General features: G+C 37.0%; 3 protein-coding genes across 8 annotated transcripts; 1 reads left to right on the forward strand and 2 right to left on the reverse strand.

Moving 5' to 3' along the window:
* Window positions 1–47: 47 nt before the first annotated feature.
* LOC111015931 (N2,N2-dimethylguanosine tRNA methyltransferase) lies at window positions 48–3552 on the reverse strand. 3 transcript variants are annotated; one of them, XM_022291126.2, is made up of 6 exons: window positions 2905–3552; window positions 1879–2079; window positions 1688–1787; window positions 1150–1350; window positions 983–1045; window positions 48–393 (listed from the first exon to the last, which is right to left on the reverse strand). In XM_022291126.2, the coding sequence occupies exons 1-6, from the start codon at window positions 3537–3539 to the stop codon at window positions 274–276; spliced, it is 1320 nt and encodes a 439-aa protein (XP_022146818.1). In that variant the 5' UTR covers window positions 3540–3552; the 3' UTR covers window positions 48–273. The 3 variants fall into 3 exon arrangements, with proteins under 3 accessions (XP_022146818.1, XP_087973256.1, XP_087973257.1); XM_088117130.1 differs by having other exon boundaries at window positions 48–410; XM_088117131.1 differs by having other exon boundaries at window positions 48–410; window positions 1879–2005; window positions 2905–3042.
* Window positions 3553–4911: 1359 nt separating this feature from the next.
* LOC111015913 (Melibiase family protein) lies at window positions 4912–13886 on the reverse strand. Of its 4 annotated transcripts, none has more exons than XM_022291102.2 (15): window positions 13438–13881; window positions 13123–13181; window positions 12528–12584; window positions 12409–12443; window positions 12010–12113; window positions 11832–11904; window positions 10978–11036; window positions 10828–10893; window positions 10659–10742; window positions 10041–10105; window positions 9875–9957; window positions 7575–7665; window positions 6406–6464; window positions 6067–6207; window positions 4912–5325 (listed from the first exon to the last, which is right to left on the reverse strand). In XM_022291102.2, exons 1-15 carry the CDS (start codon window positions 13641–13643, stop codon window positions 5215–5217), a joined length of 1293 nt encoding a protein of 430 aa, XP_022146794.1. In that variant the 5' UTR covers window positions 13644–13881; the 3' UTR covers window positions 4912–5214. The 4 variants fall into 4 exon arrangements, with proteins under 4 accessions (XP_022146794.1, XP_022146795.1, XP_087973632.1 ...); XM_022291103.2 differs by having other exon boundaries at window positions 13627–13880; XM_088117506.1 differs by lacking the exon at window positions 12528–12584 and having other exon boundaries at window positions 13438–13886.
* A 6882-nt stretch (window positions 13887–20768) lies between these two features.
* LOC148209240 (uncharacterized) lies at window positions 20769–21559 on the forward strand. Its single transcript, XM_088117468.1, has 2 exons — window positions 20769–21168; window positions 21465–21559. The coding sequence occupies exons 1-2, from the start codon at window positions 20769–20771 to the stop codon at window positions 21557–21559; spliced, it is 495 nt and encodes a 164-aa protein (XP_087973594.1).
* The last annotated feature ends 1874 nt before the right edge of the window (window positions 21560–23433 follow it).

Genomic DNA, 23433 nt, shown 5'->3' on the forward strand with positions numbered 1-23433 from the left:
GGCAGTAATTTAAAATGTCATCAAAGCTTGAGTACAGAATGCATATATGAAGTACAAAAGGCTAATTTTTACATTTCCTTTCTAAATCATTCACATGTCTTTGGGCACATTCCCACTGTTAGTTCATTTGACCCACTATTATCATCATCAATTTTCAAAGTGAGACAACTAGAGAAAGATGCTTACGTTTGTTCGGTCTTGTTCACCTTTGCTTGTCTGCAACAAGCAATGAAGGATTGTAGTTTCCACAGCCACAAACTGTCGCTACAACATTCAATGCACACCGAGACAACTATGCTGCAGTTCGAGAGCAATTCTGATGCACTCAGCCATTGGACAGTTTGTCTTGATTGCGTTTGAGGCAATATGAGACCTACTAGCAGCATATCCAGCCTGCAGCAACCACACTCCTTAAAAAAGGAAAAATGAGAAGAAAACTGTTTCTTTTCAACCTTCTCCATTCCAAGTAAAAATCTGTTCACTTTTCAACTATGAAACATAGACACTCTAGTTTAGATAATGAATCCATGTCCAACACGTATCAGAGTCCGATACTTGTTGGGCATGTGTCACATACTTGTTAGCATAATAGACATACATCAGACGCTATCCTAGTTGATCAAATTAATGAGTCTGATTCCAATTTAGCCAAAAATAATAAAAGCAGAAAAATTCTAATGAATTTCTTTCTTACATAAAAATGGTATATATTTCAGTAAACGGGTCTTTGCTGTCTCAATGTTCTATACTTGAAGAAAATGTGTTGTGTCGTGTTCATGTCACATGTTTTTGTCTGTACATCTTTGATTTTCAACACTTCGTAGAATTTAATGACAATAAACAGTGTCATGTTCATGTCTTGTATCTCTGTCTATGCTTCTCTGATTTTCAACATTTAGTAGAAATCTAATATCAACAAGCAGTTCAGCCAAAGTGGACAAGTGCAATCAGACAATCACATCTTAAATACCAATATTCTCACCTTGATCATCTCGTTCATCATGACTTTGAGGGGAGGTGAGTTTACTTTAGCACGGCTTGCAACCTAAACACACAGCGAGAGGGGGAGAAAGATCACTTCTTACACTGTTGATCCGGAAAAAGAAATGAAATATTGAACCATATGAAGAATAAATAAAATTCAGCTACCTCGTCTAATTTGATGAACCCAACTGGTAGTTTGGAGTCACTCTCATCTACCATCTGTTGCAGAAGTTTCTCAAGATCCATCCCCTGGCCATTGCCAATCCATCCCCATTGCTTAGCCAAGGTTAACATGTCTTCAATGTAGTCTGCACTGTGTAGAGGTCCGGTCCAAAGAGGTCCAGAAACCACGAGCGATTCAGAAACCTAACAAGTAAAAATTTTTACTTTCAAATCAAGGACACAATTGTACAGTCGCTGGACCAAATCTAATTCAAGCTCATAAGGCTCGTAACGAGTAAACAATTTTACTCTCTCTATCTTACAAGATAAAATATTTCAAGTATTTACATTAGAAAGAAAGAACCTAATACAGAAGCAAACAATAAATTCAAGCATATTCAGCTCGAAGCCAATGGTTAACTGGACTATGCAAGTTAGATGAGGAACTTTTGGTATCCAATTAAACTATGGAGGCTGAAACAACCAGTGAATGCTTAAACCAAAAAGAGTAGCAGGATGACAGTTATGGTCATACACTTACTCTTGAATCGTTGCAAGGACAACTCATCAGTCCAAGTTCAGTCCACGAGAAAACTTGAGAATTTCCACATTTTTTGCAATAGCTGATGAAGCCATAATGCCTGATACAAATAGTGAAAGCTTTAATATCAAGCACCATCAATGATCATACATCCAGCAGACATGGTAAGCTCACCATTCATCAAAGATCACCTGTGATCCATAATCTTCCCTCGATTGATACGAAGCAGAACTCTAAAAACAGGTCCATGGTATGAATAATACGAAAAGAGTGGTGTTGCATAGTAACCCAGTACAGAAGCTTCACGTACAACCCCACCTATAAGCATTCGCAAACCAATTTCATTCGAAAATGGCATGGGACGCACATATGCTCCATATGCAGCTAAAGATCTAGAGAGAGAGAGAAAAAAAGAAGAAGAAAAGAAAAAGGAAAATAAATAATATTTAATTACTTCACCAGCCAAAGTACAACATGCAGTCTTCAGATAGTTACCCGCTAATATCCAGCACAAGTAGGGTGCAAGAAGAAAACGAAAAATATAATCTTGTTGATTTTGGTCAGTTGGCCATGATCAATTTTGGTCGGTTTTGTCAATTTAATTAAGTTCTAAACAAATTTGGTTTTGTCATTTTTTTTTTTTTTATATTCGTGAGTGTCCAAGTCAGTTTGCACGCACTTCAACTAATCTCACAGGGTAACTGTCTGACCCTACAACATTTGGTGTCCGTAAATATATAGGAATTAATTCCTTAGATAGGTGGCCAAGTGGTCATCATGAGGTTTGAATCCATTCAATTTTTAATTTTCGTAAACTGCATTGTATTGGTTTTGGCCGAAAACCAATCTAAACCGAATTGCCTACATCAGCATAGTAAAGATTGGAAAAGGGCAATCACTCATTCTTAAAACCAATATTCTTAAAACCAATATTCTTAGAGACTAAAGAGATGGTTAGAGTCCCAGTCCCCTGCCATTGCTTGGAGGCTTATAATTTGATGTTCTATTTCACTCTCCTCCTCACACTTCCCTCATTAACCTCAATTATTACTACACTCAAAAGTTTGCATTAGTTATCGTATATTTAATCCTTCTTATAATATACTTTTAACAGATACAATTATCAGACATTTCATGGCAAGATTTTCAAAAAAGTAGCTAAAGCAAACAACTTCAATAGAGCACCAATTGTAACACATGAGAGATTCTGCACTCACTGAGAAGGTCGATGACCGCCGGAAGAGTAACCATCCGTGGACGTAACATAGAGCAATCCATCCACTTTCAACGCGTTGATCGCAGACCTCAAGAAGGTCGAATCACTACCAAATGAATCAACATCAATAAAATCAAAGAAATCCTTCTGTAAATAGATCTCCGTCATGACCCTGTTCGCATCAAAATTCGTAGCCAACCACCGCCGATTATCCCCAAATTCTTTCGTTACCTGCGACAGATTGTTCAAAATAACCCTTCGATTTTCGTCATTAGCGTCATTCGCCCACACAAAATCAGCCTCGGCCTCGACCAAGTACCGGAGCGACCGAATCCCGCAACCGCACAATGCGTCGAGAACCCGTAGGTTGTGTTTGGATCTCCGGTAGAGCGACGCCGCGAGCACACCCAAGTCGCGTCCGGTGGCGCTTTCATGGCGGAAGAAGGTGTCTCCGATGTCGAATTCAATACCCCTTTCAGTGTGATTGTTTGAGAGGCAATTGGTATGGGATTTTTTCTGAGATTGAGGAAATTTGAAGAGATGAATGGTTGTGGAGGCGAGGGAATGGGAATTGGTTTGTGGGTTGTGAAGAAATGAGGAAGAAGATAGGGTTTTTGACGTAGCAGCGGTTAACATGGCGGGAAATCGTTGAATCATGTATTCCGATGGATTTATATAGTTTTTTCTTTTAGAGGAAATTTTATGTTTTATTAAAAAAAAATACCAAAAATTTGTATATAGAGTTTAAATTTCATTTTACCATAACCGGTTAAGTATGTATTATTGGTCAAAATGTCGAAGGTTTGAATCCCGATTGTTTTTCAGAGGTAGAATCTTCGAGTTTTTCCTACGTAACTCAATACTGATCGATTTAGCCATGAGCAGGTTGAAGAGAATCTCAATAGATTTGGTAGGATGGAACCCATTTATTTGATAAAATATGGAGATAACTTATGGTTAGGAGTGTGTTCGACGAGAAATTTAATAATAAATGACTTGAATTGATGAACTTGATTTGTATTGAATATACGAATTACAATATCTAATGTATGATCCTTTGATTAATTCTCTCAGATGTAAAGTTCGTAGTCTCTGTAGACGTTGATGGTTTTGAATCTCCAATTCTTCTACCTCTCTCCAAATGTCTTAAATGGGATGACCCCTCTATTTTATAGAGCTTTTGGTGGATCTTATATGGACCATAGGTTTAATGGGTCATGGATTTGGGTCCAGTCTCTTCATGGATTTTGATCCAATTAGTTGATTTCATCCGACCATAAAAGAGACATAATTTAATTCGTCGATTTTAAAATAAGCCGAATTTTATCATTCAACTGAGTGAAAGGCCAACTAAGATCGGGTATAGCAGTATGATGTTGATAGCTCAAGGTAGAGTAATCTCGCCTTACCAACTTCATGGAAACCCCGAATATAGACAGATCATGTATTATTTAACTCAATATATATACATTTTTTTATCTCGTTGTAAAACTTTTAAATTTATTTTATTTTGGTGATTTAAAGACAGTCTCTAACCTCATAAAAATAACCACGTGAGATATACTTACTATAGTAATAGTATGACTAACCAAATATGGATTCAAGTGAAAATTAGTTTTAGAACGTATAATTATATTATAATTTTAAGTTCAAAATTTACAATTTTTTTAACTTTAGATCAATTTACTATTAGATACACATTAATAAATGTAACTAACTCGGTCTTTTAAAAATCAGTATATAGAAAATTTATAGTATTACGTAAACATCTACTCCATCTGTTCACATTGTAATTATATTATATAGATAATTGATTAATGTTGTTGAACTTCACATCATTTTTTAAATAGTGTCGATGTGATAGACAATAAATAATAGTATTCGTATTCCTGTAGTACTACATATCTCGTCAAGCGCACATAAAAACAGGCATGATAGTAGGAATAAATTATGGAATACATATTTGAAATGCTAGAGGCTAGCTTTTGTCATTCAAACCACAAACACATACAGAAACACATCATCCATTATCATTGAAACAACTAGGTATCCCTTTTGTATAATTGTATTTCATTTTAGTTCCAAATTTTAACATAGTTTAGTACTACTTTTACAGAGCTGAACCACCAGAAACCATACAAATTGCATAAAATAGCTTCAATGCACCAGAAATAGTATGAGGCTAAGCCAGTTATTAGTTTATTTACTTGCTCATTCCTGATGGATCAACTTTCACCATTAACACCTGAATGGTGGGAGGACAACTTATGTGTTTGCTATCCTCCCCGTCTTTGTCGGGGTTGAATATAATCTACATTTCAGCACGGAGCACGGCTGCAGGCGTGAAGACGAACATCTTGCAGTCGTGAGGGTCAACTTTGGCTCCAAATGATGCCACAGCAGCTCCTGTAACTTCTTTGTGCTGCAGAAGTCAGTTTCCCAAGTCAGCGAAAACAAATTTGAGGGGGGTGGGCATTTATTTTTTGGAAACTCAGAAAGCTTGTTGCAACTCAAAGGGAGAGGGAGACCTAGAATAACCCAACCATTGAACCTCCTGCCTAATGGAAAGAAGCTACTGAAGAATATGGTCAGCTATAAAATGTTACAAGGGGGACAATACCTCTATCACGTGTCGATTGTGCAAGCTTCTGCTATTCCTACTCGAAAATCTACCAACTTATTCGTGCATATTATCTCTATGTTAAGAATTTCAAGGGTCATGGTCGTGGTTGTGATTAGGTCCAGGTGTGATGTGATAGGCCCTCAGATTATTAATGTTTATCGTCTGAAGAAGTAAAAGGGGTAGGTATGAGCATGTGAGTAAGAATGTATCTATTTTGAGATGTACCATTACGACCCATGTAGTTGGTTATAATGTAAGCATGGGTAGATGTGAGTCTTTTTTTTTCCTTTTTTTTGGTTCAACATGTGGGGATAGAAATTCTAACCTCTGATCTTTTTGGTCGAAAATATGTGCGTTTGCATAATATATACTTAGAAGTTTACTGGGGAAGCATGTTTTGGGGAAGCATGTTTTGGGCATATTTTGGCTAGTCTGGATTTATAGAGATTAGAGCTCTCAAGTTCTCCTTAACTTGTATTACATTGATTACCAGTTCTATCTTTATGTCGGCCAACAATTTACACAAGCCAAATTTCTCACCTGCCACAAGTCTCTTACTGAGACACTGGTGTCGGGTTTAAGCCCAAGTGCGTTCCAATCCGTGGTGATCGTTGATGCAACTGAACATCGATTCCAAAGAACGACGGCCAAGCGGCTTCCAGATAGAGGACCTGCCCAAACCTGTAAGACAGACAACCCTCACTATTCTGAAACCTTCATAGTTAACTTATCAGTTAATTAGGTACAAACCATAACAGTACTAAGGTGTAAACAAACTCAAATAGTTAGATAATGACTCCCATCTCAAGTTTTCACTTGAACATTTACAGCAAGTTTGCATGGTAAAGATACTTCAAGGTAATGCAAAAACTGAAATACCTCAAGGCAACCATCTTTTCCAAGAACTTTGACCTTTCTTCCCTGGACCCCAAAAGGATCTGCATAAAACTAGTACTAATATATGATTTTGACCTTTTGATGAGTAAATAAATAAGTTAAGCACATCATAGATTATCTCACTCATGTAATAGGTTTTAAGTTGCATGTAAATAAAAATCAATGAACGTAAGAAAGAGAATATTGGTATTGATGTTGACATTACTCACTTGAATTAACGGAAATATATTGATCGTAAATTGTTGAATATTTTGAATTTTTATGGTTCTTTTAAATGAAAAAACTAACTTTCATTTGAGAAGAAATGAACGTATATAAAATACAAGGACAAGCAAGAAAAAGGAAAGTTCAAAATAGAAAGTGGGGAGGAAAAGAAAAACAAAAAGTTAACAACTATGGCCAGCTTGATAACCATTTCAATTTTTGTTACTTGGAAACATTACTTTTACATCTGTTTTATTATATAGTTTTTACAAACATTTTCAAAATATGGCCAAATTTAGAGAAAAAAAATGTTTTCAGAAACTTGTTTCAAATATTTGTTTTCACCCATGAGAAGTTGTAATATTTGTTTGAGCCAACAGATAAAACTTTGATATTTGTATAATAAAGATACTTTTTCTTAATAATTTTATACATCTTTTTGTAACTGACTTGTATGTCTTTTATTTGATTCACACAATCCTAAATGTTGATTTTTACAAAATAATGTGAAAATTTATGAGAGATAAAATAACAAATACGAAGAAAGAAATCGATAATATAAATATAAATAAGAAAGTTTAGTAACGAGAAACTGACAATGCAAGAAAATAACTTATAAGGAATACTTTTAAAGTAGGATGTCTTCTTTTGCACAATTATCAACGGACATATCAAAAAATGTTGAAGGAATTATCTATACATATCCATGAAAAAATATGATGTGGCAGTTGATTTTCATGGATATATATATGCTGTGGATAATTTCGATGTTGCCGATATGTCAAACATTTTTAGGATAAAACATATAGTTTTTGTTATCAATATCCATAATTCAAATTTATGGATATATTCATATATCACATGAATCATATTTATGGATATTCATATTCATATGAACATATAACGTGGAAAACATATCTAAGCATGTGAAATAAATTGCAGTTCACCTTGGTTTACTGCAATGACCTCCTCATTGCTAAGAATTTCTAAAGTTTCTTCAGTCATATTTCGTACATCACAACCAATCAAAAGAGGGGCCTGCACATTTAAGGTTAACAATTTGAGATATTAAAGGACCAGAAATCAAATGAATGTCTTGTTTGAATGTGGTGGGCCTTATTTACAGTTTTCTTACTGGTAGCAAACTATTTCCTAGGAGGAAAAGAAGAACTATATATCGATTAGTAAACGTGTACAAGGGGTGACACGAGTCCAACCCATTTGAGTTTGTGGATCACGAAACACAAACAACAGAACATTGAACGACCAAAGATTTTAGCACTCATAGCCCAAAAAAGAACACGATGTTGGACTCTCTTCCAAACATCACCTAAGTTTCCAAAAATCTCAATTTTTTTCTTCTCCGAACCCTCCAAATCTCTTCATAAAATAACAAAAGTGGCATAAATCCGAAGTGTTTTGTCCTCCACATTGGGAAACTAAAAGGCTTTCATGTGTTTAGGAGCCACAAAATTGAGACTGAAAGCCCTCCACTAAATTTTCCAGAGAATTTGGCGAAAGTGATGATAGATAGATAATTAATTCCTCATCTGCATTTTTATCCATCTATCCTTCCCACTACATGTGCTTCCTTTTATCTAATCTCTCCCCGTTCTCAGGCCACTGACGTGATATTTTGAGAACTAGAAGAGTTGATGCTAGACCCTGCATCAAAGCAAAGAAAGCAAGCTCTAGAGTAAGGAAAAAGGAAGTCTAGAAGGGTGAGATAAAACAAGGTGGCTAGGCTGAAGGCGAGAAAGTTTCGTTCGGTAACTGCTGGTTGGCTGTTGATGAGGAAGGAAAAGTGAAATTCATCAAAGAGATAAAAAAACAAAAAGAAAGGAAAGTTAAAGATTTATTTGGTAATATTCTTGTTTTTGTTTCTCGTTTCTCGTTTTCTATTTATCTTGCTTCTCGTTTCTTATTTTCTAATAAAGATAAATAGAAATGCATTTGGTAACTATTTCTTGTTTCTTGTTCTTTCTTTTTTATTGGAAAAAGAAATAGAAACATGTTTGATAATCATTTCGAATTTCTTATTCTCTAAAATTTTAAATTTTAAAAAGTTAAAAGTTTTATATGAAAATTAATTTTTAAAATTAATATTCAAAATTTTGTATGTTATATTTATTTTTTATTTTTTATTAGGTACTTTATAAGTCAAGAATGATAAAACGATGATTTTAGTTACATTTATGAAAATTTGGAAACAGAAACAAAAAAACTTGATTTCGTTGCTTTCAAAATTTTTACGCAATTATGAAAACTTTATTAGAAGTGAGAAATAGGAATGGTTACCAAATACTTCTGTTTTTAAAAGAACGATAACGAGAAACAAATAACAAGAAACAAGAACGTTACGAAACCAACCCTAAGTACACTAAATGGTTAGTAGGCCTATCACATCCTTTTTGATAGCGAGTTGATGAGATAAGAGAAATGAGCAGGGTAAGAAACAGAACGAGATGAGGAAACAAAGTAACAGATAATCAAGCAAAAGAATCTGGGTCTTCTAGCTTAATCAAGGAGGAAATGACAAGAGGTAAATTTTTTCATGGTAAATGGTCTAGCCTAGATATGAGAATGAACAAGTTAGGTAGTCATTTACCCATCTTCTAGTTTAATCAAGCTAGATATGAAGTCATAGTGACCATACTTCCTCAATGCTGGGTGGTATGTACATCTTCTGAATAATAATACATAGAAGAGTACAATACTCCTCTACCGACAAATCCTATACAACTCCATTACATATATGCCTCCAGAACATTGTGGAATACAATTCTTTCCACAGACAGCATCCTAAAGCATCTATGACAACTACTAGAATAGTCGGTAGGAGCCTATTAACAAGAAGAACAACATAGAAATATAAATTGTATGATGGCCAATGGATTGACATTCTATATGAGTATTTAGTTGTATTGGGATTCATCAGATAGTGTTAAATTAGTGATAAAAAATTAAAAATATCGTAATCCATCAACTTAACCTTTTGGGTTCAAGGGTAGTTTAACATGGTATTAGAAAAAAGAGATCCTGTTTGCAAACTTCTTTAATATCATTTCCTTCCCACTTAATATAGCTAAGCACTTGATGGGCTTTGTGCAAATTTCCCCACAAGTGAAGGAGCGTGCTAAATTAATGATAAAATATTAAATTTATCCTAACTCACTGGTCAAAGCTTTTAGTTTAGTAGTAGTCTAACATATAGTTGTGATAAAGATGGAGAAAGGGAGGGAAAAACCTTCATCAGAGCCCATATGCTAAAATGAGCACGGTATTCCTGATAAGTCATGCCTCCATTACCAACTTCCAACATATCCGGATCTGTCCACGGAACGTTAATGCAAATTGTAAACCTCATAAACAAACAGAGAAATCAACATCTTTAGACAAAATCACATTCTTACCATTCCAGCCACCAGGTCCTGCATAGGCTGCCCACTTGTCATTGATATCTGCAAGAGTAGTCATGCTTGAACAAAAACAGAAACAAAAACAAAAGAAACCAATCAGCATCATAACAAATAAACATTAGCACCCCTAAAATCACACGAAAGCAATAAAAGATATGATTAGCAAAGAACATGTACCAAGTGACTTCAAGAGCTTTCAAAGCATGACATAAAGATTATGCAGCACAACACAACCAACATATAATTTTTTAAGCATTCAAAATCAAGACAGAAAAACTAACCAGGAGTGGTGTTAGACTGTCATGTCCTATGAAATGAATCAAAAATTGCTAATATAGGCTTTGAAATAACTTTAGAAAAAAGAAGAGAAAAAAAACGTCAACTTTTAAGTTTTATCTAATTTTGGGCAAAATGGTTATTAAACAACTTTTTCCATTATCAATCAGAGGATGGTGATTAAATATTTTTTACCATGCAAATGAGTAGATAACTTCTGAAGATTGGCTAAGGAAAAATACAGAAGATTTCAAATCAGTAAACAAGGAAGATTCAACTTTCTCACATTTACCATGAAAAAGTAATGCAATAATACGCAGAGGCCCAGAATCTAACCTTGCCCATGTATCGTTAATGTCATCTGTTGTACGCCAACTGTTTCCAACCTTGCCAGCCCATAATGCTGGATCATCAACACCCCTGGCCGCAGCAAAGTTACATCCCAATAAGTTTGATGATAAAAAGAAAAGGGAATCAGCAAGAATGTTTATAAGAACAGGAGTACCATTCACAAAGTGAATAAAAAATACTACGCCCAGTTTCATTTAGTGCATCACGCATAGGTGGGTATCTGGAAGTCACAAATTAACTTCAAATCAGTAAGAAGCTTCCAATTTACAATCAAAGAAGCTATTGAGTATAATGAGGTGCAAACCGTTCTATTGGTTTAATTCCCTCGTTGAAACAGTTGTCATACTTCAAATAATCGACCCCCTAGTAAAGCAAAAGTGGAGAAAATACAAAATCAGAGGGAATATAAATGAACTTAAAAACTGAAGTGATAGTATAATTCTATGGACAACTTAGAATTCCAAAAGAAATGACTGTTTATTCATTAAAAAATGTGCTTGAACGTCAATCTATGATCTACTTGGAGTCAATTACATTCCAATAAGTCATTCAAAAAAGGGGAAAAAAAGGTTTGTTTATAAGAAACCATTCTTTCATTGAGAATGGTTTCTTATAAAAAAAAAAACATTTTCCCCCTTTTTTGAATTCTAGTAGGCCGATGAGCTATCAAGAAACAAAGTCCAAATAGGGCTATCAAATTCCATATTGAAGGGAGAAAAGATGTCCATCCCTAGAATAGGTAGGACTAGGATTACAAGAAAGCTTCTTAAATTTAAGTTAAAAGATCACAAATCATTGCCTAAACTATTGACCGATTGAAGACCAATGGAGGCGAAGAAAATGAAACTCAAAACACGTATATGTAGATTACTCATTTTTTTCTTTCGATATTCATGAGTGTCGAGTACACCTTCATTAATCTCACTGGCCAACCATTTATCTCTACAATATTTAGTTATTACTTGTTAGGAAACTCGTACAGTTTTAATATCTTAGGTATCTACCATGGGTCTAAACTCACTCTCCCAAAGTCCCTTTATTTGTTACTTGCTCATTGACCACTAAGTCCACCCATGGAGATAGACTATAGATGCCGCTTAGTAACAAAAGTATTGAATATATCATTCTAATATCAAAAGTTCGATTACAATTACTCACCCAAGAAGCAAACAACTGAGCATCATCCTTTTCATGGTAAAGTGACCCAGGTCGAACTTGGCAGGTGTAAGTACTGTTAGATGCAGTTGAGAGAATAATAATATGTGAGGATCGAGAGAGAGAGAGAGATGCCATTTAACTTTTAAGCTTTAGAAGTTGAGTTGACATTTCTTCCTACCCAGCATCAGAATAGATTCCAAGCTTCAAGCCTTTGCTATGTACATAATCAGCAAGAGCTTTAATTCCTGATGGAAAAGACTTGGGATCAGGAACCAGTTGACCCTGCACACAAGGTAGGAGACTTAACAAGCAACTTCGTACTTATGGCACATCACTGGGACTCAATAAAGTCCACAGGTAGAGAAGGATCAACATTAAAATTGAGAATTACAACTCCATCAAATGTCTTTCGTTAAAACAATCTTCAAAACTTTTTGGACTTGATAAGAACTAAATTCAGCAGAAATGGAATGCTTTGTGATATAATATAAATATTGTCCCCATCACAGAACAAGTTCAGACATTTGTGATTTGACAGTCAAATTCAGTTTCTTGCACAAAATCAAAATTAAGTTACCCTCGAATCTCGCTTCCGAGCGGACCAGCAATCATCTGCACTTATTTGAAATATGGTAAGTACTAAAATAAAACAAGACATAAAGAAAACTTTGCACATGAAACATGCTGGAAAGGTACCTATATTGACATACACATAACCTAACTCAGCCAGACCCGAAGAAATGAGTGCATCCGCTGTCAAAACCAAGTTCGAACTTAGGTTGAAATTGAAGCAAGAAATGAAAAGGCCATTATTATTATGGAAGAACCAACTCAGTACTCGAATATTGCAAAGTGATGATCTTCAAATATGACTCCCAACAACTCCCAACAGAAAATACAAATTTTCCAGGAACACAATGACTTCAATTAGGTTCAATAAATCCAGAAGTTTATGGATAGTTATGAACTTCACAAGTAAAATAATTGTAACAGGAATTTCAAAAGAACAAGTTTAAGAACGAAAATTTGTGCAAATTAACCCAAAGAACTATTCCCAGCCTCCTAGAATACTTCAGTTTCTATTATTCTTTCATTTCAAACAAAAACTATTGCTTTTCAAATTAGATGTACTAAGCATAATAAGCTTCCAGTGCAACTTTTCCCAATCACTCAGTACCCAGAATGTGTCAGATTTTGGCTTTTCCCAACATGGGTGATAAACATTAGAGAGAGAGATTCAGAAATGGGGAACACAAATGGAAGAAGAAAAAAAACAAAAAAAGAAGGATACCAGTTTCCTTGATGAGTCTTTCATCTATTTCACAGGCAAAAAAGTTCCAGCTATTCCATCTGAAAGGATACATAAGACATTGTTAAGCTTTAGAAAATAAACCTGAAAAGTCACCGATCATAACAAAAAAAAAGCCCATCACATGTTTGGGAAAGCCCAGAAAATAAACTTCAATTTTCCCGATCGTCCAGAAACTGAAAGTTTTCTACAAGTTCCCCTCCCCCTTGAGATTTCTATTTCAGTTTTTATTGCATTCAATTTTGATTGGGAGTTTAAAGACAACTATGCGAGAGAGAGAGAGAGAGAGAGAGAGACCCCATCTGAGGCGTTCGAGCCAAGCCATTTTCAAGCTGCAGAATGCCGTACTTGGAGGTATCAAAAACGCGATGAAATGACGACTTGAAAATCGATTTATCATAACCATTCAATAGCGACACTCCTCTCTCCCCAATCGCCACAGACGCCGCCGAGAGTGACAAAATCAGTAAAAACAATGATCCGAACCTTATCCTCTTCGCCATTAATGGAGCTCCGATTTCTTCCAGAGAGAGACCCAAAAAAAGGAGGAACTGGGACAAGACTTTTTGGAACGACGCTACTTAGAGTAAAGGGTCGAGATTACATTATCTGTTAATCAACTTTATCCCTTTGATTAAAGAAAAAATGGGTCAGTTTCTTGCTGGGTTGCTCTGCTCCTGCAAGTAACTAGAAGATTCTCTTTGACCCCCACAAGAGAAAATGGCATCAAATTCTTTTTCTCCATAATTTTCCTTTCAAATCTGTAATTTTTAAGTTGAAACTGTTTGAAATTGAATTACGAGTCTGATCTAATAAAAATTCCCATAAAGAAAGTAGGATTAGAAGTGAAATTTTCTGGTCATTAACGAGATAATATGATATTGTTTCAAGTTTTTCTTGTTAAAGAAAGCAAAGCGCGTTCCTCTCCTTTTTTTTTCCTCTAGGAATTTCTTCTAGTTGCAATTCATTGTTCTTCCGGTCTATTTGTGAGAAAGTGAAAAGGGAATCTTTTTCCTACACCATTCGAATTTTTTTCAATCTTTTGGCCGATGATCTATATTTTAGTCAAACTATATTCGGATTGCTTAAGTTTAATACGAAGAGGAATAAAAATCTAGGATTAATGTAAATATAAATACTAATAATAAAATTAATAACTTATGAATATTTATTTATACTTTCCATTGATATAGTTATATCTTGAAAGCAGAATTAGACCTCGTTCCTTGTATGTCCATTCGATCTGAATGCACGGTAAGACTTGGAGTATCTTTATCAAGCTTATGTCTTTTTTTTATCTTCGAAAAAATTCGAACAACTTTATGATTAATTATATGTATTTTAACTAATTGAGTTACGTTCAGATTGATTCACTTTGTTTGATTTATGTTAAACTAATGGAGAAATTTCTCAATATATGGTAGGTAGTTATATAATTACTAATAACTTAACTAACCATCCATTCCCTTATATCTCATCATTCCTACATTTGAATCTTTTTCGTTTTTCGTGTAAATATTTCAAAAGTAGATAAGACACATATTTACCATACAAAATGTCAATGGTTCAATCTCCATACTTGCAATTATTGAACTTAGAAAAGAAAATATAGGACACTTTGCACCTGCAACGTTAGAACACCTTAATTTTAATTTGTACACGCAACTATTAGGATTTCGAATTTTTCACTTTATATTTCATGGTGTGTAAGCAACCTACCTTTCAAATATATGAATTTTCTTGCCAATCTAAATATCACTCGATTGATAAAGGCATAAATCAACTTTCTTCAAAGTCAGAGGTTCAAATATTCACCTCATCCATGTTGACGAACTCAAAAAATGTATATGAAATCTCTTAACAACGTGAATTAGATTTGAACTAATATAGTATTTAGCTTTCTATATGCTAAAGAATTTATACTACAACACAATTAACTTCTAATGCATGGTTAATATCAATTATGAAAGATGTTAACACATGATTTGTACCATAACAATGTCATATGGGATGTTATTTTAATTAGAGGTGGAGCTAGAAAATATTTTAGGGAATTACAAGGTCATGCCTTCTTAACCTTTCTTATATAAAGTCTTTTAATTTTGAAAATTTAGGAATTTAGGAGGGCAGGAGATTAGAGTACCTATAAACGTTAGTTTTTTTATGTTTAATTTTTCAATCTAAAACAAAATCAAAAGGGATATTTTTTATTCACTTCGCTAACGATGAAAAGGTCTTATATGTCAATGTCAATATAAAGTTATTTGAATTAACAAATAAGTCTTTTACGTTTTTAAATAAATTAACATTCTTGTTATTAACAGTATTTTGTTAATAATTCTAATACTTCGTCAATTATTTTACGATATAGGAAAACTATCAATTCACCCATATAACGATATCAGACTCATGGACATATGAAAATGTTGATGTAAATATCGATGCATCGATTAAAATAGTCAACACATCGGTGAAACGCAGCTCCATTTGAAACCACCCTTTTTATTATTATTGTTCTAACCATGTATGCAAAAAATTGCTCATGGAAAATTGTCATAGGCATGATAGATCATGAAAATGCTAGACTAATAAAGTCAGGACTTCTTCACTTTCTCAAATTTCTCAAGGAATAGTGAAACAATGCAAATCTATAGGTCATAATGCAAAATCTTGCAAAAAGGATAGTGGCAAAAGCTTCCACAAAACATACAAATGATATTTTTCATGGAATTTGACATCTCATCTGCCATGAATGTGTTTCATTTATCTTAAAACTTCAAAACGCATCTTTATTAGTGTGTAAACTATATCCAACGCTGTCAACCTGAAAATAGTTCGATTGGTTATGGTATTTATTTTCTACCAAAAATTCGTGAATTCGAATCTCCACTCTCACATATTATACTCAAGAAAAAAAACATATATTTAACATTTTAAAATCATATATTCACGGGTGACTCGTTCGTCCAAAGGGACTAGGTTAATTAGGAGGGAATGGTTCAAACCCATGATGGCCATGACACTGAGTTGTAGGGTGTAGGAGAGGAATGGGATTGCCAAATTTGAAGTGGGTCCCACAATTTGATTTCATTGTACCCACAACACAAATTACTAATATATCCATAGTATCCATCTCAATATTAAATAATTATTAAAATATAGAATTGATAAATTGGAAGGTCAAATCATTTAAAATGTGCTAATGATAGTTTCAAAAATTAAAAAATCTCAAAACCCAAAAAACCATCCATTTTTTCTTTTCTTCCTCCGACCCTCTGTTCCTCTTCTCCGACCATCCGTCGCTGTCTGCCTTCCTCTCCGGCCAGCTCTGCTTTTCTTTGTCGCAAGAGCATGTCATCTCTGGCCACCTTCGAAAGGAGATTTCCTCGGTTCTTATTCTCTGGTCGTTTCTGAAAGCCTTCGTCTCCGGCCGATGTCTACCTGCCTTCATCTCTGGTCACCTCCGTTTTTCTTCATCTCCAGATTGAAGGTTTGCATTCCAACGGATGTTTTCAATTTCTGATTTCGTGTGAAATATTGTATATGTGAGGATATATAGTATAGTGATTTGATTATGATATATCTTATAACTCAACTTGTATATATGCGGATATGCGGATATATACTACAGTGATTTTGAATGTATATATGCAGATATAGAAGTGAATATATCTTATAACTATATATGCGGATATACAGATATATACTCTAGTGATTTTGAATGTATATATGCAGATATATACTATAATTTTGAATATATTTCTGAATATGCGGATATATGTTTATTGAGACTTTAAAAATATTTTTGAATGAGTTTTGAAGGGGTGAATTAAGGATTTGTGTTGAAATTAGTATGGGTTCACCATATAAATCGGAATTAAAATAAAATCCTACGCCCAGTTCATTCTCAGGTGGACCCGATTCCATTTTTCCCTCGAGATCTTTCTCCCATCAATGACATTCTCTAAAATTGTTTATCCTCGTAATCATGATTTTGAATTTTCCAATTATCTATATTTTCCAAATTTATTATATATATTATCTAATTTAGAGTAGGATAATAATATACCCATATGTATCTAATATATACTGGTATATACTATTTTTCTCCTTTGAAAAAAAAACATAGATTTTCTATTCCTTTCTTCTCCCTTTCAAAAGTAGTCACACCCCAGGCCCCTCCTTTCGCGACTATGGCAAACCCGTGATGTCGTTGTTATGGAGCAACCGACGGTGCGTTCCAAGATTCGAACAGCAGTGGTGACAACGTCTCTCTATATCGGAGTGACTACCTTGGGTCAACCCAGAGATTTCTGACGGTGAGAGGGCATTAGATTTTCTAGGTGCCTGGTGGTAGTTGTTCCAGTTGAGTGGTGTTTAGGAACTACTAACGAGAAATACACTAATTGCCGCTAGAAAACGCCAAGAACGAACTCTACTCTAAGTTGTCGTCGTCTGTCGAAGGGAGAGGATGGTTTGAGGATTTCGATCCAAAATAAGGAGGCAAGATTTTAGAGGAAAATAGGGGGTGGATTTTAGGTATTTGAATGAAACCACCTAATATTTAATTTTTTTTTCCTATTTTTAGATTTTTATTAAATCTATATTCATGGATAATTTTCTAATCTACTCTAGTTGATCTTTACACAATAGTGTAAATTTTTATTAAGTCTATATTCTAAGCTAGTTGTGTATTTATTCCTTAATAGATTTACTTTTAAGGTGTGTTTGGGAGTGATGGTAGAATTAGTGATTTTAAAAGGATAGATTTTAGTAGAATTGATTTTCCAAAATCATCATCCAAGTTATAACTTAAAAATTTCCTAAAATCAACTTATTTCTAATTTGCCAAACATGATCATGAAAAGGGGAGTGATTTTGACAATAGCAAAAGTGATTTTAATCATGTTAAAATCACTCCCAAACACGCTCTTATTCAAATTTGATAATAAGTTAGTTATTTAATTTACGATTCTTAGCCTAGTTTGGGTTTGGGGCCAAATTACCATAAGTTTTGGGTTGATTTGATTTTGGTCTAATTATCATATTGACTCAATTTGATCAATTTAGACCAAGAGCTTCGTTCATCGATAATTAACACATGTCTGACCAAAAAGTTATAAGTTCAAATTCTCTCACTCCACTCGTTGTACTCAAAATATAGTGATTACATTAAACTTCACAAGATTAATACATCCTCAAATAGTAAATTAGAAAATTATTCATGAACCGCAGGCACCATAGATCATACCACAACAAAATACTCGATCTCAACAACAAAATGCTAAAATAATTCAACGACTAAAAAGTATTCGACGCAACTAAAACAATCAATATCTACAAAAATAGCTTCAACCAAAGTATATATATATATATATATATATATATATATATATTTGACCATAGCCGTAAATCTTCAAAAAGATTTAGAAAAAGAAAAAACTAATTGAAAGAGTATTAATTTAATTCACAGCTTATTTAAGGTTGTTAGTGTTATGCAACGGGAATCGATAGTCGAGCTACGGGTTACGATCGGAGGAAAGCCCACTGGGCCGCGAGGGGCTCGGTCCCGACCCGGGCTCGGCCCACGGCCCAGCCAACAATTCCCCATCTTCGATCGACGATTTCGCCCAGGCCCTGCAACGGTGAATTAGGGTTAGCTACGGAAAGTTCTGGAACAACTTCACGCTATAAGTAGCAATCCAACCTTAGAGGTAGGGGATCTAAAAAAGTTGATTACATTTACGTTATTCTCTTGCTAACTTAAGCATCGGTGTCCGTGTGACTAGAGTCATACCAGTTTAGCTCGATTTGGTTTTGCAGGTACTAGTCCCGAATCAACAAGTTTGGTGGGTGCAAGGAGGAGAACCGGAGGACCGAAATCCATGCATCAACAATTGGCGCCGTATGTAGGGACGATTTAAAGCATCCAGTTGAGCAACATGACACGAGAAAGGAGTCTACGACGCTCTGATGATAACTGCTCTGCCAAGAGGAGGCTGAACTTGGACGACCCCCAGGTTGGAGGACCCGAGGATGGGACCAGCCAGTCAAACCCGGAACGTCAGGAGGGGTTGCTCGAGGCGCATGCACTAACGACCCTTGAGCCACTCCAAAAGCAGTTCGCGGTCTTGGAAGACAAGGTAGAGGGCATGCTGCAACGCATGACCCAAGTCCTTCGACAATTCAAGCGACAAGAGTTCGACGAGGTACCCCTTGTCAGAGACCTGAGAAAGGGGAGGGGCCCAGCGCAAAGCGAGACCGAGGAATCAACAAACAGTGCAGGGGTCGTCCAAGTTCAGCCTAAAACAATCAACTAAAACAATCAATATCTACAAAAATAGCTTCAACCAAAATATATATATATATATATATATTTGACCATAGCCGTAAATCTTCAAAAAGATTTAGAAAAAGAAAAAACTAATTGAAAGAGTATTAATTTAATTCACAGCTTATTTAAGGTTGTTAGTGTTATGCAACGGGAATCGATAGTCGAGCTACGGGTTACGATCGGAGGGAAGCCCACTGGGCCGCGAGGGGCTCGGTCCCGACCCGGGCTCAGCCCACGGCCCAGCCAACAATTCCCCATCTTCGATCGACGATTTCGCCCAGGCCCTGCAACGGTGAATTAGGGTTAGCTACGGAAAGTTCTGGAACAACTTCACGCTATAAGTAGCAATCCAACCTTAGAGGTAGGGGATCTAAAAAAGTTGATTACATTTACGTTATTCTCTTGCTAACTTAAGCATCGGTGTCCGTGTGACTAGAGTCATACCAGTTTAGCTCGATTTGGTTTTGCAGGTACTAGTCCCGAATCAACAAGTTTGGTGGGTGCAAGGAGGAGAACCGGAGGACCGAAATCCATGCATCAACAATTGGCGCCGTATGTAGGGACGATTTAAAGCATCCAGTTGAGCAACATGACACGAGAAAGGAGTCTACGACGCTCTGATGATAACTGCTCTGCCAAGAGGAGGCTGAACTTGGACGACCCCCAGGTTGGAGGACCCGAGGATGGGACCAGCCAGTCAAACCCGGAACGTCAGGAGGGGTTGCTCGAGGCGCATGCACTAACGACCCTTGAGCCACTCCAAAAGCAGTTCGCGGTCTTGGAAGACAAGGTAGAGGGCATGCTGCAACGCATGACCCAAGTCCTTCGACAATTCAAGCGACAAGAGTTCGACGAGGTACCCCTTGTCAGAGACCTGAGAAAGGGGAGGGGCCCAGCGCAAAGCGAGACCGAGGAATCAACAAACAGTGCAGGGAGCAAGTTGCAGATAGGTGGAAATACCAGGCGACGAACCCGGATTTTCGACTCCCAAAAGATAAAAAAGCAACATAAATCCCTGGCACCAAACGGGGGCAAGAGCAACCAGGATAACAGAAACTCTAAGCCGATAAGCCTTGACAAAGGCAAACTGATAGATCAGCCAGAGTCTTCAGAGAAGCGACATAACCAAAAAGAGAAGAGATTCGACCTCGAAGAACTACTGGATCAAGCCGACTCTCCATTCACGGAGGAGATCATGAAAGAGAAGGTCCCTCCAAAATTCAAGCTACCCACGGTGAAAGAATTCGACGGGACGACCGACCTAGTGGACCATCTAGATGCTTATCGGGAATGAATGGATATCTACGCAGTGTCGGAGGCGGTCAGGTGTCGGGTATTCTCGACTACATTAAATGGGTCAGCCAGAATATGGTTCCGACAATTAAAACAAGGGTCAATCTCGAGTTTCAAGAGCCTGGACAAAGCATTCGTGACCCAGTTTGTAGGAGGACGATGTCGGAGCCGAGACGTGGCTTATCTTTTAACTATTAAACAGAGGACGGTAGAGAGCCTACATGACTATGTAGCTCGGTTCAACGAGGAAAAGCTGCAGGTAGAAGGCCCTACAGACGCTGTATCTCTGCTGGCCTTCATGTCCGGCGTCAGGGATGAGCATTTGTCATTTTCATTCAGAAAGAAAACATCGAGTACTTTCTCGGAGGCGCTGAGCCGAGCTCAAAGGTACATGAGCGCTGGTGAGTTCTTTTACTCAAAAAGGGAGCCAGACGGAAAGTGAACCGACCAAAAGAGGGAGAGGTCGGGAGATAAGCCGCAGGGGTCGAGATGGGAGAAGATGGATCGGAGTAGCCAGAAAGATCCACCCCGAAAATTTGAAAAGTATACCCCGACCACCGTTCCACTCGAGCAAGTGCTGATGGAGATCAAAGACCAAAGGTTGCTTAAGTGGCCGGAGAGGATGAAGGCCACGTCAACTAAACGAAGTAAAGGCCGATATTGCCTTTTCCACCGGGATCATGGCCATGAAACTCAGGATTTTTTGATCTCAAGGAAGAAGTGGAAGGGCTAATCCGAAAGGGCTACCTCAAAGAGTATGTAGAGGACTCTAAAGCGACACAAAACGGCTAAAGCGACAAGTCCCCTGCTCGAGAGATTCGAACTATAATGGGAGGCCCCATAGAAAGAGAATCTGGAAGAAAAAGAAAGACAGATGTGCGAGAAGCTAAGGCAAACCGCGAACAAAATGAGGTCTACCACGCGTATATTACAGACCGGCCGGTGACGATCGAGTTTTCAAAGGACGAGGCGACTCACCTCCTCCACCCTCATAACGATGCACTGGTTATCGCTTTGAAGATAGCAAATGTGAAAGTACATCGAATTTTGGTGGATGGGGGCAGCTCGGCGGATATCATCTCCTAGACAGCCTATAAAGCTATGGATCTAGGAGAAAAAGTGCTTAAGAGCAGCCCAGCACCGTTGGTAGGATTTGGAGGGGAACAGGTCATTCCCGAAGAAAGGATAGAGTTGCCCGTAACGTTCGGAAATGGGCCAAAGAGTGTCACCAAGATGGTGGAATTTTTGGTCGTTAACTACACATCCTCCTACAACGCAATATTGGGAAGACCGACAATGCATATGCTCAAAGCGATACCATCCACATACCACCAATCCATGAAGTTCCCAACACCGGGTGAAGTATGAGAGATTAAAGGAGAACAACGAGTGTCACGGGAATGCTACTATACCTCAATAAAGGGCAATGACAGGACTTCTACTAAGGAGGGCTGACATCTTTCCTTTTTTCCTTCAAGTGTGGTTGTTTTTGTTTCTCTACTTTCAGCAAGATTTCTGATTATTATTTCTTTTATTCAATAAAGTATCTATTTGTTTGGTTCTCTATCAACTATGTCTCCTAAATCCAAAACGAGATGTCGAACGACTTTGATAAAACACATTGTCTCGTCTACAAGCGTACTCTCAAAAGATATCGACAAAACACTACCTTGAGAGTAGGGGGCAATAGGTACCGACTACTCGGCGACGTGAGCTTGGTAAATCCAACTCTACACGACGACGATAAAACCAATTCTAGCCGAGCAGGCCGAGCAGGGCTCAAGGCCGACCACTACTCGGGTCCGACCACTGCTCGACGTCGACCAAGTGTGAACGGGCACAAATCTACATTAATCGGCAGTTTTGAACTATGAGATAACCATTTGGTAGCCTATTTTTGTCAATAGGTCTTATTTTCGACTGAGCAGGGCTCGGGTCCGACCACCACTCGACGCCGACCACGTGCGACGGAGCACGAATCTACTTTAACCGACACATTTGGAAAGAACAATTAAACAATCTCAACACGGCCAAACCAGAAGCGGGTCGATTAACCTAGCACGGTTAAAACATGAGATGGAGTAAAAAGCCAAAAACGATAGTGGGTGTAAAACCATTGGCTATGGCCAACAGGTTAGAAACCTACGGAAATGAAAGCAACAAAACTTCATCAGAGTTAGAGCCGTAAGCCAATAACTGATTGGTAAGAGGGTTAATTGATAATTCCAAATGGAAATACAAGCAACGTAGTGACAAAGCACATAAAAGTCAACCGGACACTAAACACAGTAAAACAACTCGCTCAAGCTATCCTATTACTCGTCGTCGTCGTCATCCATGTCGTCAGGAGCGTCACGCTCGGCCCCAAAACGCTCCAGGAGGAAGGAAAAGTCAATGTCAGGGTGTTGAGCAGAAACTTGGCGAAGAGACCAGGAAACACCGCACTCCATGGCAGAATTTTGCAAGTCGACGTACTCCTGAGTTTTCTTGAATTCTCCGGTCAAGAATTCAGAATTAGAGAGTCAAGCATTGGCCTCGTCAAGTCTCATTTGCAGGTTAGCCAGCTTATCTCGAGATTTTCTCTTCTCCGTTTCCAACTCACGTTGGGTACCCTCTAGAAGGCTGTTGGCCTGGTTGAAGGAAGAAATGGCCTGTTCCAGCTCCTC

This window comes from Momordica charantia (genome assembly GCF_013281855.1).
Source record: "Momordica charantia cultivar OHB3-1 chromosome 9 unlocalized genomic scaffold, Mcharantia_2.0 BLBB01000009.1, whole genome shotgun sequence".
Lineage (NCBI taxonomy): Eukaryota > Viridiplantae > Streptophyta > Magnoliopsida > Cucurbitales > Cucurbitaceae > Momordica > Momordica charantia.

What these genes read in the sequence shown, in the direction of transcription:
- LOC111015931 (XM_088117130.1), bottom strand. Translation starts at nt 3,539, where the DNA reads ATGTTAACCGCTGCTACGTCAAAAACCCTATCTTCTTCCTCATTTCTT. An exon ending in GGCGGTCATCGACCTTCTCA is followed by an intron (nt 2,080 to 2,904) that starts GTGAGTGCAGAA and finishes CTCTCTCTCTAG; the next exon opens with ATCTTTAGCTGCATATGGAG. An exon ending in GTCCTTGCAACGATTCAAGA is followed by an intron (nt 1,351 to 1,687) that starts GTAAGTGTATGA and finishes TTTACTTGTTAG; the next exon opens with GTTTCTGAATCGCTCGTGGT.
- LOC148209240 (XM_088117468.1), top strand. Translation starts at nt 20,769, where the DNA reads ATGGATATCTACGCAGTGTCGGAGGCGGTCAGGTGTCGGGTATTCTCG. An exon ending in TCAAAGGTACATGAGCGCTG is followed by an intron (nt 21,169 to 21,464) that starts GTGAGTTCTTTT and finishes CATGAAACTCAG; the next exon opens with GATTTTTTGATCTCAAGGAA.
- LOC111015913 (XM_022291102.2), bottom strand. Translation starts at nt 13,643, where the DNA reads ATGGCGAAGAGGATAAGGTTCGGATCATTGTTTTTACTGATTTTGTCA. An exon ending in TTATGTGTATGTCAATATAG is followed by an intron (nt 12,444 to 12,527) that starts GTACCTTTCCAG and finishes AAATAAGTGCAG; the next exon opens with ATGATTGCTGGTCCGCTCGG. An exon ending in CTCGGAAGCGAGATTCGAGG is followed by an intron (nt 12,114 to 12,408) that starts GTAACTTAATTT and finishes CCTTGTGTGCAG; the next exon opens with GGTCAACTGGTTCCTGATCC.